Raw genomic sequence first — 17,252 nt, forward strand, 5'->3', positions numbered from 1 at the left:
CAGTCTACACTTTGATACCTTTCCCTTCATGTAACTGAGATTGTAAAAAAACAAGGGGTTGTTCCATATTTAGGGAAAAAATATAGAAAAAATAGAATAGAAAAAATATCTTGTTTAGTTACATTTTTTAAGTACTTATTCAGTTATTTTTTTATGTATTGTTTTATGTACTACTTATCTAGAGACTCCCACCAACAGTTAATATTAATATTAATAACATTAATAACAACTTGACATGACATGACAATACAGTTTTTACAGACTTGTACATCTGTTTACAGAAGAGGTGACACATTTCTTAGCAGACACAAATAAGACACTGGAAAAACGTAACTACTGTGTGTGTGTGTGTATGTTTGTGTTAAAACCGGGAGCTGTAATTTAACATTTACATTTACATTTATTCATTTGTCAGACGCTTTTATCCACAGTGACTTACAAGTGAGGCAGAGCACAACACAAGCAAAGAGCCATGTAAGGAGTCAACGATATTAGAAGCGCTGCATGACCAGGTTTCAATGATTGGCCAGGCAGATACAAACTAGCAGGTAAAGCTAGCAAGTGCATTAAAACATTAGATTACCTTTTTTTCCAAAAAATATTTTATAGTTTAGTAGGAGACAGTTTGAGATATGAGAAGTTACTTTAATTCTGTCTTTGTCAAGAAGACATGTAATATTGTCTACTATAGCTTCCTGATGGGGTCACTCCTCTCAGACACGATCCCTGTCCGCACTAGTCCCTCAGTGGTCCTCCCTGACATCTGCTACTTGTACTACTTGCTATTTATTTTATGTGTTGTGTTACAATGTGTTGTGGATTCTCTGATCAAGTGACTTTGATGTATGGTAATGTGTGATGTATGGTAGTTTCAAGGCTGTTTTGTCAGGTTAGCACAAGTTAACTTGTGTTAGGGCTTGAATAGTGTCATGCTCACACTCACCAGCCCGGGAGTGTTGTTAGTCTGGTCTGACACTGTCGCTCATTCAACTTGAATGGATACACTTCTGTTCTCTTGTTCTGCAAGTTGCTCTGGATAGGAGCATCTGCTAAATGAATGAAATGTGATGTACATTTGCCAACGGCAACTAGGTAGTTATTTTTAAGACACTCAACTTGTGATTTTATATGTTGCAAATACATAGCTGCAGAGCTGAAGTTGACATCATCGCAAATTTCCACAAGTATGGAAAATCTAGCTTTGCAGTGGTACATGATTGGAAACTGCAGTGAGCAGTGTCTGCAAGCTCAGACTCTGGCTGTACATGAATCCAAACCTTTTTCACAGAGATTTGTCTTCTGCTAAAGAGAAAATCTATAATACAGAGCTAGCTAACTGTTTATTTTAACTAGGTGAGGTAACAAAATTATAATAAGGAGTTAGCTATAAAACTAACTAGGAGCCCTGTTACACCTGAAACTTACTGTACGTCAAGTCAATTGACCTTAATGTTAAAATGATCCCTGCGACACAGTTTTACATGTCACTGTTGGTCAGTCGAGTCGAGTCGATTGAAACTCTCACTTATTGCTACTCTGTAAACATTAACAGAGGGAATTTTCCTGTGTGGCCCAGCAGAGAAACTGCTGCAGCCTATCTTAGGTTCTGACCCGGTAGAGAAACATTGGAGGGTTTTTCCGGATTGGAGGTACCAGGAGGGTGACCCTGTAAGCAGGTGTGAGAGGCATGAGGGCAGAGAAAGCAGCACTTTGTATTAGTCTGACACTAGGTGGTCAATGTAGTCAGTTCCCACTGTCACAGGTAGCTAGTTATGGGTGAAGAGCTTGGTCACAGGACCCAATGTGACCCTCCTCATTCCTTCTTACACAAAAAGTAAACAAAACTGCCGATGTGTTTCCCTGATAGTGGGCACACAGAAACTGTGAATTCTGTGAACTGAAAGCTGAATTTTCTCTGAATCATCACTTGCACATCACTTGTATAAGTCACTGGCCAGTTTTATTTGCCAGGCACATATTTTTACTGGTCCTGAGCAGCCATTAATGATATAAAAATGGTAATGATATCACTATTCTAGGTTTTGGTTGGCAGCACCCCCTACTGAAAATACCTTCCCACACCTATGACAGCAGGGTCAGGTCAGGATGGGTCTTGCAGGGGGCCATCTCAATGTAACCCTAACCCTAACCCTAACACACCAACACAGAGAGGGGATCATTTCCAGTCATGTCAAAAATTATACTGCCTACTGTCCCCATACTCTGGACTGGATCAAAAATGAAAACTAAAAATAATCCATGATCATTTTTATTTTTCCTTTTATAAAAATATTTTTTCACACCTTGTTTTTGTTTTAGTTTCGGTTTTCGATAATAACCTTGGTAATTGGCCCGGTGTTATTAGGGGAAACACTCAGTTGTGCTCCGAACATTGCAGGGACGTGTTCCCCCATTTCTGTGCCCAAGCCCCTGCCCTTACTGTTTGCACAGACTGGCCCACATGTTGATGCCTGAAAATTCTCATCTTGAGGGAGGCCTGTGGTGAAATTGGTAGAAGAGAGGGGGGTGGGGGAGAAGGGGTAGGGGAGAGGGGGCAGTGGAGGGGAGAGGGTGTATGGGAGAGGGGGCAGTGTAGGGGAGAGGGTGTGTGGGAGAGGGGGCAGTGTAGGGGAGAGGGTGTGTGGGAGAGGGGGCAGTGTAGGGGAGAGGGTGTGTGGGAGAGGGGGCAGTGTAGGGGAGAAGGTGTAGGGGAGAGGGTGTGTGGGAGAGGGGGCAGTGTAGGGGAGAGGGTGTAGGGGAGAGGGTGTGTGGGAGAGGGGGTAGTGTAGGGGAGAGGGTGTGTGGGAGAAGGGGCAGTGTAGGGGAGAGGGTGTGTGGGAGAGGGGGCAGTGTAGGGGAGAGGGGGCAGTGTAGGGGAGAGGGTGTAGGGGAGAGGGTGTGTGGGAGAGGGGGCAGTGTAGGGGAGAGGGTGTGTGGGAGAAGGGGCAGTGTAGGGGAGAGGGTGTGTGGGAGAGGGGGTAGTGTAGGGGAGAGGGTGTGTGGGAGAAGGGGCAGTGTAGGGGAGAGGGTGTGTGGGAGAGGGGGCAGTGTAGGGGAGAGGGTGTAGGGGAGAGGGTGTGTGGGAGAGGGGGCAGTGTAGGGGAGAGGGTGTGTGGGAGAGGGGGCAGTGTAGGGGAGAGGGTGTGTGGGAGAGGGGGCAGTGTAGGGGAGAAGGTGTAGGGGAGAGGGTGTGTGGGAGAGGGGGCAGTGTAGGGGAGAGGGTGTGTGGGAGAGGGGGCAGTGTAGGGGAGAGGGTGTGTGGGAGAGGGGGCAGTGTAGGGGAGAAGGTGTAGGGGAGAGGGTGTGTGGGAGAGGGGGCAGTGTAGGGGAGAGGGTGTAGGGGAGAGGGTGTGTGGGAGAGGGGGTAGTGTAGGGGAGAGGGTGTGTGGGAGAGGGGGCAGTGTAGGGGAGAGGGTGTGTGGGAGAGGGGGCAGTGTAGGGGAGAGGGTGTGTGGGAGAGGGGGCAGTGTAGGGGAGAAGGTGTAGGGGAGAGGGTGTGTGGGAGAGGGGGTAGTGTAGGGGAGAGGGTGTGTGGGAGAAGGGGCAGTGTAGGGGAGAGGGGTGAGGGGGAGAGGGGGTGTAAGGGAGAGGGTAGTGGTTTGGAACGCAGCATCACTTTCCTGCTACATCTTTGCTACCTCCTTAGTGAAGCATGTTTAAAAAGCCATAAAGCTTTCAGACAGCCCTCCCAGTCTTCAGCATAATCACATTTATCTCCTACATTCAAAGTAAACATTTTAGGGCTGCAGCATTATTGCAATTAAAAAGTGTAAATTACAAATAAATCATGCAAATATTGTGTTTGCTAGTCAAAGAAGATAAAACTGTGTTCTGTCTATCATCTGTTTCAAAGGGCAATATGTTCATAAACATCCTGTTAGTTACAAACTTCATATTTCCTGCAGGTGAAACACATGAAAATAACAAGTTGTATTCATTTTATCACACAGCTGGCTGTTCTGAACTTGTTAGCAAAATTGCTGTGTCACACCTTTGATAAAATACATGTAACGATTAGTGAAGATAAGCTATAAGCTGTGCATGCATGTAGTAATGTTTCTCAACCGTTCACCATTGATTTTTCTCTTGTATGGTTTCTGATAAGAGATAAAAACAGCACAGTAAAGATTATGAAATATAAGCACCACTACAAATTTAACAATTCCACACAAAGCAACACATTTTTCCACATTGCAAATTCTGCCCATGCATTTAGGTTCCCTCCAGCCTTGCTTGGTCTGCCTCATCCCAGCTCTATAAGCTCACTGACAACAGCCTGCTCTCTGAAATGGCATTGCTGGGTTTCCCATTGGACAAATGGACAAAGCTTTAAATTCCCAGTTTTTCAACTAGTGACCCCATCTGTTGATGGTCTTAGTAAAAGGACTGTCAAAGTGAGTCTAAGACTGGCCTGAACCTGAACCGAAAAGCAGAAAAGTGTGTGTGTGTGTGTGTGTGTGTGTGTGTGTGTGAGTGAGTGTATGTGTGTGTGTGTGGTGTGTGTGTGTGTGAGTGTTTGCGTGTGTGTGTGCGCGTGTGTTTGCGTGTGTGTGTGTGTGTGAGTGTGCGTGTGTGTTTGAGTGTGTGTGTGCGTGTGTGCGTGTGTGTGCATGTGTGCGAGTGTGTGAGTGTGTGCGTGTGTGAGTGTGCGTGTGTGTGTATGTGTGTGTGTGTGTGTGTGTATGCGTGTGTGTGAGTGTGTGTGTGTGTGTGTGTGTGTGTGTGTGCGCGTGTGTGTGTGTGTGTGTGTGTGTGTGAGAGTGTGTGTGTGTGTGTGTGTTCCTTTGGCACAAAGTCACCCACTGTGTTTCCAACTGTTTGTACTGGCAGCAGCCTGCAGCTGTTAGCCTGCAGCTGTGTATCCTATCAGCTCCGTTCTTTGTCTCGGCTGCTGTGCTGATGACTTGAGTTCATGGAGGGTTTCACACGTCACTCCTGCACTGATTGCTCAGTCTGACCGATAAGCATGACCGTGTAACATTCAGGCTCCAGACAGCTCTTAGTGTGCACTGCTCTTAGTGTACACTGCTCTTAGTGTACACTGCTCTGAGTGTGCACTGCTCTGAGTGTACACTGCTCTGAGTGTACACTGCTCTTAGTGTGCACTGCTCTGAGTGTACACTGCTCTGAGTGTGCACTGCTCTGAGTGTACACTGCTCTGAGTGTACACTGCTCTGAGTGTGCACTGCTCTGAGTGTACAGTGTTCTGGGAGGGCATCCCTCCTCCCGCCAGACGTCTGTACACTCAGTCTAACAGTCTGGGAATCTCTGTTGCAGCCCCTGCTGTATGGGATGAACAGATTCTCTGCAGACTTGGGTTTGGGGCAGCAGTACAGGATCCTGTCTAATGAAAATCCCTGAAGGCTTCATTTCTGTGTGCAAGCACCTGGTGTGCAGTGGGCAGGATATATCACTTGCTGTGAAGAAGGAAGTGTTTAGATTAGCCTCACCCCCAGGCATCCACTAAACACGAGCCCAGGCTCCTATGTACATCCATAAAATTTCTTCTGCAAAGGGGTGTATTCTGTAGCTTCCTGAATCTATGTCAATAATGTAACAATTACAATACTTATTATATGTATAAATACTACACCAATACTATTTATGTTAGAAAACTCCATTGAGTAAGAAAAGATTACTAAGACAGCTATATATCACAGACAGTAATAAAAACACATGAAAACGGACATATGTAATAATGGATGAGAAAGGATATATGTTGTAATGCTACCATTTCCTCTCTTCAGTATAATTTCTGGGTTTCAAGTTTGATCACAGTGGACATGTGTAGATATATATGTAGGTATATGCATTACAAATATTAACTTATGCTATAAGGATCATACTCAATACTGCTTCTGTCTGCATGTGTATTTATTTTACTTGTTTATGTCACAGCTTATCCAGAGTGGCTCATCGAGAGTGGCTCAACATTTCCGTTTCCAAATGTGGATATTTACAGAAGAAATTTTGGTTAAGCATCTCACCCAGATGTATAACATCCCCACCTAGGATTCAGAGCAGACCTTGGACCTTATGACTACATCACACTGCTGCTCCTTACCAATACACCACACTGCTGTCCAAACCTGTTAGATTGTCTCCTCATTCAGTGTCATTTTCTTGCCATTTACCAGGAAGGAAGTCACCGGACACATCTGATCATACACCTTGGAAATCTCTCCTTCTCCCGCTGTGACACACTCTTTACTGGCCTTGTCGTTTTATGGTCACAGATTTACACACATGGAAGGTTCTCTGACTGTCCCATTCCTCTGATGGGGTGTGACGTTGTGACGTGAGTGTGCAGGGGTGTGAGGCAGACGCGGGCCTGACAGCATGTCCTCTGTGTTGGTGGCTGTGCCGCTGGCTGTCATTATCATGCTGACGGTGCTCGGGAACGTGGTGGTGTGCCTAGCAGTGGGCGCCAGCAGGAAGCTCCGCTGTGTCACTAACTGCTTCATCGTGTCACTGGCGGTGACAGACCTGCTGCTGGGCCTGCTAGTGCTGCCGCTGTCCGCTGTGCTGCAGCTGACAGGGGAATGGCCCCTGGGGGCCACTTTCTGCAACATCTACATCAGCTTGGACGTCATGCTGTGCACCGCCTCCATCCTCAACCTCTTCGCCATCAGCGTGGACCGCTACTTTGCCGTTACTGCCCCGCTGCGATACCCAGCCCTGGTGACGTCTGGCCGTGTCGCCATGGCAATGGTGCTGATCTGGGTGGTGTCACTTATGGTGTCCTTTCTGCCCATCCACCTGGGCTGGAACACGCCAGACTTCAGTGTACAGAACCACGGTCAGAACGACAGAGCCTGCCTGTTCAGGTGGAACCGCAGCTATGTGTTGGTGGATGCCTTTGCCACCTTCTACCTCCCCCTGCTGGTCATGTGTGGGACCTACTATCGAATCTTCCGCATCGCGCGGGAGCAGGCGCGGCGCATCAACAGCCGGCCGTCCTCGCTCTGCTCGGCAGCCGCGGCACGGGAGCACAAGGCCACGGTGACACTGGCGGCTGTCCTGGGCGCCTTCATCATCTGCTGGTTCCCCTACTTCACCTTCTTCACCTGCATGGGGCTGTGGGAGGAACCCGAGCCGCCGCAGACAGCCTATGCCGTGGTGCTGTGGCTCGGCTACGCCAACTCCACCCTAAACCCCATCCTCTACGCTGCCCTGAACCGGGACTTCCGCACCGCGTACGGCCAGCTGCTCTGCTGCAAGAGGCTGTGCTGGGCCCCGCCCTCTGACCTCACTGCGCCCCCCACAGGACAGCTGGTACTCTTGTGTGCACACACCAGCGGCTGCAGAGAGACGTCACCTGAGGAGACGGGCCTGGTGCTGCAGGAGAGGAATGGCAGCACCTTCACTAATACCCAGGACAGGTAACACATAGGTCAGGTAGGACACAGGAGAGGTAACACACACATCAGATAACACACAGGACAGGTAACAAACATGTCAGGTAACACACATCTTATGTAAGGCTGGTACGCAGGAGGTGTAGGGGCATATCCAGCATGCTACTGCAATCCTGCTGTCCTTCTCTCTGCAGTTAGGACTCACCCTGACACTGTCAGAGTGCTGCGGACTGAGTGAATAAGTAAGAGACAAATCTTAGGAGAGAAAGAGAAAGAGAGATGTATGGACAGAGAAAGGGAGTGAGAAAGAGAAGCTGGAATCTGGTGAAGATCTCATTTTCCAGAAGAAGAAAGATGAATGAATTAGTCCCTCATCCTGGAGGGAGAAAGCAGGACGCAGTCCAGCATTGCAACTCGACCACCAACTAACCCTAAACATTTCTGTGAATGCATCCTGGAGGTTCTCAGCAAATAATTTAAAAAATGTATAAAACAAGTACAACCATAACTTACAATCAACACTGAAGAAATCATTTTTCAAGTCTTTGAGTGTTTTGTTTTAAATCACAGAATGATTTTTTATTATTTCACAATATGTTCAAATGATCCTCTCTGAACACAGAAACTGCCATGTTGATAATAATATGGAGGTCTAGTGTTTGGCGTGAGGTTACAGTTACCCTTACAGAGACATGAACTGGCAGTATTATTGTACAGAGATGTTTGAATGTGCTGGATGCCTGTCACTTAGAGATGACTGGATGGAATGTTTGCCCAGATGCTGCATGCCTGTTCTGTAGTGGGAGAATCTCATATTACAGTCCATATTTATACTGTCCTTGGCTAAGCTAGGATGAATGGAATAAAATCTCTCCTACTGTCTACCATATGCTTTCTTTAAGGATGGAATAACCAGGAGTGAAGGAGATGAGGGTTCTGCAGTGTAATTTGTAGACCATGCAGATTTGCCTCTGCTGGTGAGATGGTGTCTGAACAGACACGGATCAGTATGGAATCTCCCACCCAAGGCTCTCAAACTGCATTCCATTTATGGACAAACTTCTGCATTCAACCTATAGTTAGACAAGTTCATTGGCTCTGAGAGAAAAATGTTAAATATGTTAAAACATGTCCAAAATGTACAGTTTATATTGTCCCATCTCTGTCTTGAACATAGACTTCCCATTAAAAGCTTTAAATGTAAATTAAATGCATTAAAAGTACAGCATTCTTGGATTGTATCTCAGAGAATTTTCCTTGTCTAGTCATACAATTCTCTTTAGCAGTGTAGACCAGACCTTGTTGAAAGTTGAAAGTAAGTTACAATTTTTGATATCCTAGTGAATGGTAACAGAAACAAGCTCTTCAGTTTAAAACTTAGTTAAAAAATTATATCAGAGGAAAGATGTCTTCTGTGTGTCGAATATACTGTAAAATAACTCCACATCATTAGCAACACTCTGAGGGCTTCAAACTGATCTGGCAGCATGATGCTGGGTGAGCCTACAGTGATAACCGGTGGCTTTCGCTCTGTGAAATGGTCTACTGTAACTGTACCTCTATCAGCAGGGCCTGCTGGCAAACGCATGAGCAGAATCTTCCCAGCTCCTGAGCACTGGCAGAAATGTCTAGGAAGGAATATATTGGGCAAATTTTGATATGTCAGCTATTCAGTGTTTCTTAAACTAGGATCCTGAGGTTACATTTGATCAAGAATGTCTATTCATCTATCCATCTTCACCTGAATTATGAATTAAGAATTCGCTTGTATAGTATTGGATGTCATTTTCTGAAAAATGCAAAGGCACTGTGGTGTCCACTTTGAATGCTACCTATTTGTGCACCTCCACCTGGACTAAGACAAATATTTTCCTGTGTTTTTACATTTTGCTCCATTTTAACAATGTAAACTCATGGAGTGACTTAAATATTTGCATTGATGTGAACTGTGAATAAAAAGACCATTTAAAACAGTTATATCATGTTTATTATATGTTTTCAACCAAGAAGGGAAGAAGAGCAAGAAGCCAACAGGGAGAGAAGAAGAGATTGATTTTTCAAAGCCTTCAGGGACCATTACTTCAACATGGAAGTTGGCTGTTGAAGTGTATAAAGTGTAGCACAGACAGTATAGTTGTACAGACAGCCATTTGCATTACATTACAAAGCAGTACATTACAGCACGGCATTACAGTAATTACATGCGTTTATGAACTCTAGAATTTGAATCAAAACTAAGTAATCACATCCAAATTTTGGATTTCATAATGTCAGGTTTCCCAAGATCAAGGCTTGACCTTTAGGCCATGACCTTTCAGTAAATAACTTTCACATCAGCATTGATGAAAGCCATCTACCACATACTTTGCAAATAGAGTGAGTTCTCCAGTTTCACCTCTTGCAGAGATGTAATAGAAAAGTAGAACTAACTGAGGACCTACATAACTGAGGGCAGAATAGAGAATAATTCTCATTATTGTGATTGAAAGATTTGACAGATTGTTCTTTGCAGGGTGCGAAATATGGGGGGGGGGGGGGGGGGGGGTCGCGGGGGGTCTAAGACCCCTTCATTGACACTTCATTGACAAATTTTGGGGGGGTCTCTGGGGGGTCTTGGGGGGGTCTCTGGAAAAATCTTTTAAAAATTATTATTCACTTGCAATTGTCACTAAAAATGTCTTTTAACTCTTAAAGCCTGACAGACGCAGGCTGCATCCAAATTCACATCCCTTCTTCTTGGTTGAATTGCTCACGAAGTATTCATCGCTAACAATGCTAGTTGCTTGTCTATGGGACCAAGTGTTGGCGAGAAAAATAATTTTGAATTTACATCAAATTTAATTTACATTTAGCAGACGCTTTTATCCAAAGCGACTTACATAGGTTACAGTTCTTTACAATGTTATCCATTTATACAGCTGGATATTTTTACTGAGGCAATTGTGGGTTAAGTACCTTGCCCAAGGGTACAGCAGCAGTGTCCCAGTGGGGATCGAACCGGCAACCTTTCGGTTACGAGTCCTGCTCCTTAACCACTATGCTACACTGCCGCCCATAATTACAATCTGAATACAGCTCTACGTCCATCTCCACACCCATTACTGTTGTTTGAATTACTCATGAACTCGTCATTGCATAGATATGGAACACATCACAAGAAAGAGCGGAACCTGAGCTTTGTAATGATGCTAGTCACATATTTGTACATACCGCAGTAATCACATTATGAAGATAGGTCAAACTTCTGACTTTAAAGATCTTTACTAATTTCTTCACCTATTTTCACACTCCTGATTCTCGGTTGAATAAGTCACAAAGTCACCATTGCTTCACACGCATATCAAAATAAACAGCAGAACTTACCATTTGTGAAAAGATATCTCTACCGATGAAATGAGGACAGGTCACCAGCTAAACTCCCTCTTGCTGGCTGAAGGATAACTGAGAAGGATCAGTCCTGTCATTTCTTGACTCACTCCTGTCCCTGGAGTCATTCAGCCCTAGACTTAAATATCTTACATCAATGGTCCTTAAGGCAGCTCCATCGCAACATGTTCCCCATGCATTGTTAAAGGGGTGGCTACAGGTCAGGAAGTGAGCCCGCTTCTGTAAATGAACAGTAAATAGAGGTTGGTTGACTCTGATCTATGTCCAAGCACAGCTGAGGTGTGCTTGACTGGTCACCAAAGGAATGAAACTTCTAGCATCAACAGAGTAAGAATTAGTGCCCTCAATGCTTTGAGGGCACTAAACCCTAAACCCTAACCCTAACCCTAACCCTAAGAACAGGCACAACCCTAGGGAAATATACAATAGTCAGCAAATTTCAGGATGGTCCTTGTGAGAGGCGACACAGTCATGTGTAAACAGTGTGTAGAGCATGGGGCTGAGGACGCATCCTTGTGGGGTGCCGGTGTTCATCACGATGCTACTACATGTTGTATTTCCTATTCTGACAGCCTGTGGCCTGCCAGTGAGGAAATCTAACATCCAGTCACAGCGTGTGGGGATGAGACCAAGGTGCAGCAGTTTGCTGGTGAGCTTGTAGGGGATGACTGTACTAAAAGCAGAGCTGTAGTCAATGAAGAGCATCCTGACATAGGCATCTTTGTTTTCCAGATGGGAAAGTGCTATGTGAATGGCTGCAGAGATGGTGCCCGAGGTAGATCTGTTAGAGCGGTAGGCGTACTGCAGGGGGTCCAGTGTTCCAGGTATGCTGCTCTGGATGTGGGCCAGAACCATTCTCTCAAAACACTTCGTGATGATTGGAGTGAGTGCAACTGGCCTGTAGTCATTCAGGCAAGACACTGGGCTCCTCTTGGGAACTGGGATGATGGTGGTGGTTTTGAAACACGTGGGGACGGTGGCTTGTGAGAGGGACAGGTTGAATATGGAGGCCAGAACATCAGCCAGCTCTGCGGCACATGCTTTGAGAGCCCTCCCAGGTATGTTATCTGGGTCTGCTGCCTTGCGGGGGTTTATTCTTCTCAGGACTCTGTGTACATCAGCTGCTGAGACAGTGGAGGGGGAGTTGCATGGTCTGGGTGTTGGAGCACCTCTTCTGAGTATTGCTGCTGGAGATCTCAAAGCGTGCGTAAAATTGGTTTAGTTGTTCCGGCAGGGTGGGGGGGGGGGGAGTTGGTGATCTCTTTGGTGGTGCCTTTGTAGTCTGTGATGTGCTGCAGGCCTTGCCACATCCGTCCAACATCAGCAGTAGAGTAGAAGCCGTCCATCCTTTCTCTGTACTGCTTTTTAGCCTCCCTGATGGTTTTCCTCAGTCTGTACTTTGCTGCCTTGTACTCCTCCTCGTCACCTGATCTGAATGTGAGGGATCGAGCATGCAGCATTTGGCGTACCTGACTGTTAATCCAAGGCTTCTGGTTTGGAAACTTCTTGATTTGTATGGTGGGTACAATGTGGTCAACACAGGTGCTGATGTACCCAGTCACATACTCAGCATACTCATTTATGTCAATAGAAGAATCCTCCAGTGTGGCTGCAGCTGTAAACACATCCCAGTCTGTCTGTGCAAAACAGTCCTGTAAGATACTCTCAGTCTCTGGAGACCAGCATTTAACCTGTTTAACTGCTGGGTTCGTTAGTTTGAGTCTTTGCCTGTAAGCCGGGTACAAGAACAGGGAGATGTGGTCTGAGAGTGGGGGCGGGGGGCAGCTTTGTATGCCTCACGAATGTTGCTGTAAACATGATCCAACGTGTTCTGATCTCGTGTGGGAATCTTTATGTGTTGGAAATATTTTGGAAGCACAGTCCGTAGATTGCAGTGGTTTAAGTCTCCTGTGACAATGAAAACAGCATCAGGGTGAGCTGTTTCCAGCGCGCTGATAGCGTCTTGGAGTTTACCGATTGCTGCTGATGAGTTCGCTCGCGGAGGGATGTAAACGGCGGCCAAAAACACAGCACTGAATTCCCTCGGTAGATAGTAGGGTCGGCATTTCAACAACAGCATCTCTACGTGGGGCGAACAGTGTTTGTGGATAGTTTGTACATCTCCACACCACAAGTTGTTTATGTATACACACATGCCACCTCCTTTAGCCTTACCACAGGGGTCAGTACGGTCTCCTCGGTGAACAGAATGCGTCTGTAGCTGCACGGCGGATTCTGGTACTTTGGCTGACAGCCAGGTCTCCGTGAAAATTAGAGCGCAGCAGTCTCCGATTTCCCGTTGTGTTGTGATCCTGGCTCTCAGTTCGTCTAGTTTGTTCTCCAGCGATCGCACGTTAGCTAGCAGGAGGCTGGGTAGCGGTGGTCGGCTAGCACAAGCTTTAAGCCTGGCATGTAGTCCCCCCCTCTTGCCCCTCTTGCGTCTCTGCCTTCGCGGGGATCTCTTCGGGTCGCCAACTTCACCTGAGTACGGTGCCGGTAAGATGTCTTGGGGTTGGTGGTGGTCTCGTGTGGAGCGAACAATGCAATGCAGGTCCGGAGGAATAAAACCGATAAATACAGAATCCTGCTGCAGCCTGGCGATGTCCAACAGTGTCTGTTTGTTGTAGGTTAACAGTGCGTTGCATTTATGTGCAATAAAAAAAGACTAGAGACACAAATATGAATACAAAGACGCGGCGTTCAAGAGCGGAACGAGCAAACTTGGGACTTAGGCAAATTTTCACATTTTTTATAATGGGGGTTCTATGGGAGCACCCGCTTAGGAAGGTCGTACAAACACGAAACTGGTACCAATTGATTCCCAATCAAATGGGGCGGTAGAACTTGGTTTCGAGTCTCTAGCACCTTCCCTTCTGGAGATATTCCAAAAATTACCGGTGAGAAACTGGCCAAAATGCTTTATCTCCGCAGCCAAAGGTCACACGGGCTCCTGGTTGGCACTATTGCGTCCGGCCAGGCCCAGAATGTGGGGGTAGAACTTGGTTTCAAGTCTCTAGGACCTTCCCTTCCGGAGTTATTCCAAAAATTACCGGTGAGGGACTGGCTATTACCCCTTATCCTATAACCAGGCCGAACCCTAATTTCACAACAGAAAGTCCTAGAGACACCAAACTGCAGGCAGTGGATCTAGGACCTAACACAACCCTAACCCAACCCTAACCCTAACCTTTATCTCCGCATGGTCAAATTATATGGGGTAGAACCTGGTTCCAACACTCTAGCACCTTCCTATCAAAAGTTATTCACCAAAAACCAATGTATGGACCAAGCTAACATGTCATGCAAAGGGGGTACCAAATGACTCCAAATGGTCTGAAACATGCTCCCCCACAGTCTGGCAGGACACTTTTCCCAGAAGCCCATATGGGAATGCACATTTTTTATAACAGAGTAAGAATTAGTGCCCTCAATGCTTTGAAAAAGGGTCAAACCATAACTTACGTAATGGTTATGGCATTATGGTTTGACACAACGTAAGGTATTGTAGGTCCTGTCACTAAAATGCAAAACTGTGAGTGCATTAAACTGCACTGTTGCCATGTGGCCCTCATTACACTTGACATACCTGAATTGGGATGCTCTAGGTCAAAAGATCAAGGTCATAGAGGCTTTTTAAGACCTTGGACACATTGGTAATATGGGAAATATGAACTCCGCATTGGTAATAAAAGGCTCTAACAACTTGTGTATCAAAGGTAACAAAACAGTTAAGGGGGACTATGCAGGGTGTTGCTTTACAACTCCCATCACTCTGGATTCTCTAGTAACCTTTGTATTGTTAGTGGCCGCTGGGGGGTGTCAAAAGATGCGTTGTGGAGCAACGTATCCCTACATATCCCTAGTCTTGCCCTTGCCCTTGGCTTCGGTTGGTGGAAAGTGGGCCCCTGCATCTTCCTACACATAGCGTAGCCCTTTCCTTCTGACTGACTGGGGATTCTGACTATAGTTGTGTCCTTGCCTTTGGTTTAGATGTAGTCTTGCGTAGCGTAGCGGTTAGCTTAGCACAGTACTGATGATTAGGTCTCTAGGTGCACCCTCGCTTTTAGCTTGGGCGTAGTCTCACATAGCATAGTGGTTAGCTTAGCATAGTTCTTTTTTTTCTGACTGATGATTACGTCTCTAGTTGCGCCCTCGCCTTTGGCTTGGGCGTAGTCTCGTATAGCGTAGTACTTGCTTGCTGACTGACAATTTTTTAAATTCATCTCTTTTTCAGGGTTCCAAGTGGTCGAATTCCCATGTGTCGTGCACAATGTTCCGGTGCATGAGTGGTGCTAGCCACCGGTAGAAGACTGGGCCCCATTTAAGGTCTGTAGGCCCCAGACCACCCTCCCTGTGTGCTGTCCGAGTGGACTCAGGGGGGCTGGATACTTACTTTGCTCTACCCAAGCGATCTTTGTTAACACCGCAAGGTTGCCCAACCACTCGAGTAGAGTCTGCGGAAAGACCTCTTCTGCGTGGCCTGCTCTGGTGTGTTTCCCCTCAGATCAGCCGCAGGAGTCCTGCCACCTACAAGGTTAACCCTTAAGATAGAGATGGGCAGAGCCTTTACTCCATCACCCCCCCCACCCAGGGACCAAAAAGGTTCCTGGGTGGGGGCCTTCATCGAACGGATAGCTTCCCTACCTGTTCCAGCCGAGTATTCCCCAGACACTGAAACCCTTTGGGAGGATAACAAACTTCTACTGGATGGGACCCCTAAGGCCCTAGTTTGGTACGTGTATCTTGGTGACAGTTGGCTTTTTTTTGGTCTCTGTTCAAAAACAATACAGTCTTTGAGAGGAGTGATTGCACTTTCAAACGCAAAAAAAAGTACGTTTTTATCTTTAACTGTTCCTGAGATATTAATCTTCAAAGTTTCAATAAGGCCCTTATTCAAATTTACAGCTCATTATTCAATGTTGATGTCCCAAAGTGCATTTCTTCTTCCAAAAATTTCCACCGCAGAGTGGTTTGGTGTGGTGAATATAGGGATGCCATGCTCGGTCCAAGCCTTGGGGTAGTGAAGTGTTCCCTTTGTTTAGTAGTGCTTACTATCTGACCGGGGATTTGGATTTGGGTTGGGTGAGGGTTAAGGTTGGGGTAGGGACCGTTATGGGACTGAGAGCGGCCATAGTCAAGGTGAGGATCCAGAACCACCAAGGTTGGATATAAGAAACCGGCTGTGATGGGGAGGAGAAAGAAAAACCAAGGTTATTGGAGTGGTGGGGAAAAAGAAAGATTTCATATTAGGTCTCCCAGAAGAGTGTGAAGTTGTGTGGCAAGAAATTCAACTATGTGGACTTTGAATACCAGCTTTTATTAAGAGCTTCTGTGTACACCCTAACCTAAACCAATTAATGATCTAATTCATTGATATAAGTGCATGTTGCAGGGTGTAATACAAAATGTTATAAGTTAGTGTTAGATTTATGAAATCTTCATAGAGTATGGTGTTCTAATATGTAGAGAAAGAAGGGGGCTTCTACTTTTAGGACCATGTCTTACCTTTGTTTGAATATGAAATGCATACTTTCAATTCTCATTCCTTAGTGCTAAACTTGAAAGCACATAGGAATAAGTTTTAAACCAGAGCTGATTGTGTTGAACCATCCTACCCCTCAGGCTCCATGGTCCATGCTTCTTTATCAGGGTGGGAAATTAAGTGCATATATGGGGCTTGAGGAACTACCTTCCCAGAATTCAATGCACGAACGCATAGTTAATGAGTAAGGTCCCGTAAGGGACTATATATAAGTGCATACAAAAAAGAGGCATTGTGTTTAGTTAGTATATTACCTATGCATCCAGAAAAAATACCTGGATAAGAATTTTTATTTATTTTGGATGCATGAGGCTTGGTTTTAGCATTATAATATTTTTTTGTTCACACAAAACTTTTTTTCACACAAGGAAAGGGAAACATGCAAAAACCACACCCATTGACATGCTTCATTCAATTCATAAGAAACTTATGCATTTCCTGTCATTGAATTCTGAACAGACTGGCCAACTCATAACAGTCTTTATATCTGTGTAATATTATTCCTCTTGATCTTGCCCCAAATTAATACATCATGAAGCCAAGTAGTGTTTTAGAAGAACCCCCTTCCGCCCCTCTAAGATCCCAGCTTGTCATTCAAAGTACACATATTATAAACTGACATCACCACAGCAGTATATTGTGTTTCCATTAAGTGCATATGATTTTCTGAAAGTGTCTCCTCATAAGACACTATTGGAGATTCCCAGGTCCTGTGCATCACCCCCTGGAATTGAGCCCCGTTGGAAAAAAGGTGTTAAGTTTCTGGATCCACCACCTTTCCCTCCATTTACATTGTTTGGTTGTCCACTGTATTCCTGACTCCAACCCCGCCATGCTAAGTGCTTGTACTAGATGTAAACGAAAATGTGTGTACAAGTGGGTCTGTACCGTATTCTTTCTGATTTGATACAGATGTTGCTGTAACCTTTCCCCAAAACTGTTTTTTGTTTCTCCTACATATTTCA

General features: G+C 45.7%; 1 protein-coding gene across 1 annotated transcript; it reads left to right on the forward strand.

Annotated features, from left to right (window-relative positions):
• The first annotated feature begins 6,339 nt into the window (after positions 1–6,339).
• Positions 6,340–7,386, forward strand: LOC118790713 (histamine H2 receptor-like). The gene has a single exon (XM_036547703.1). It carries the CDS (start codon positions 6,340–6,342, stop codon positions 7,384–7,386), a length of 1,047 nt encoding a protein of 348 aa, XP_036403596.1.
• Positions 7,387–17,252: the final 9,866 nt, after the last annotated feature.

Source organism: Megalops cyprinoides, chromosome 16, assembly GCF_013368585.1.
Source record: "Megalops cyprinoides isolate fMegCyp1 chromosome 16, fMegCyp1.pri, whole genome shotgun sequence".
Classification (NCBI taxonomy): Eukaryota; Metazoa; Chordata; class Actinopteri; order Elopiformes; family Megalopidae; genus Megalops; species Megalops cyprinoides.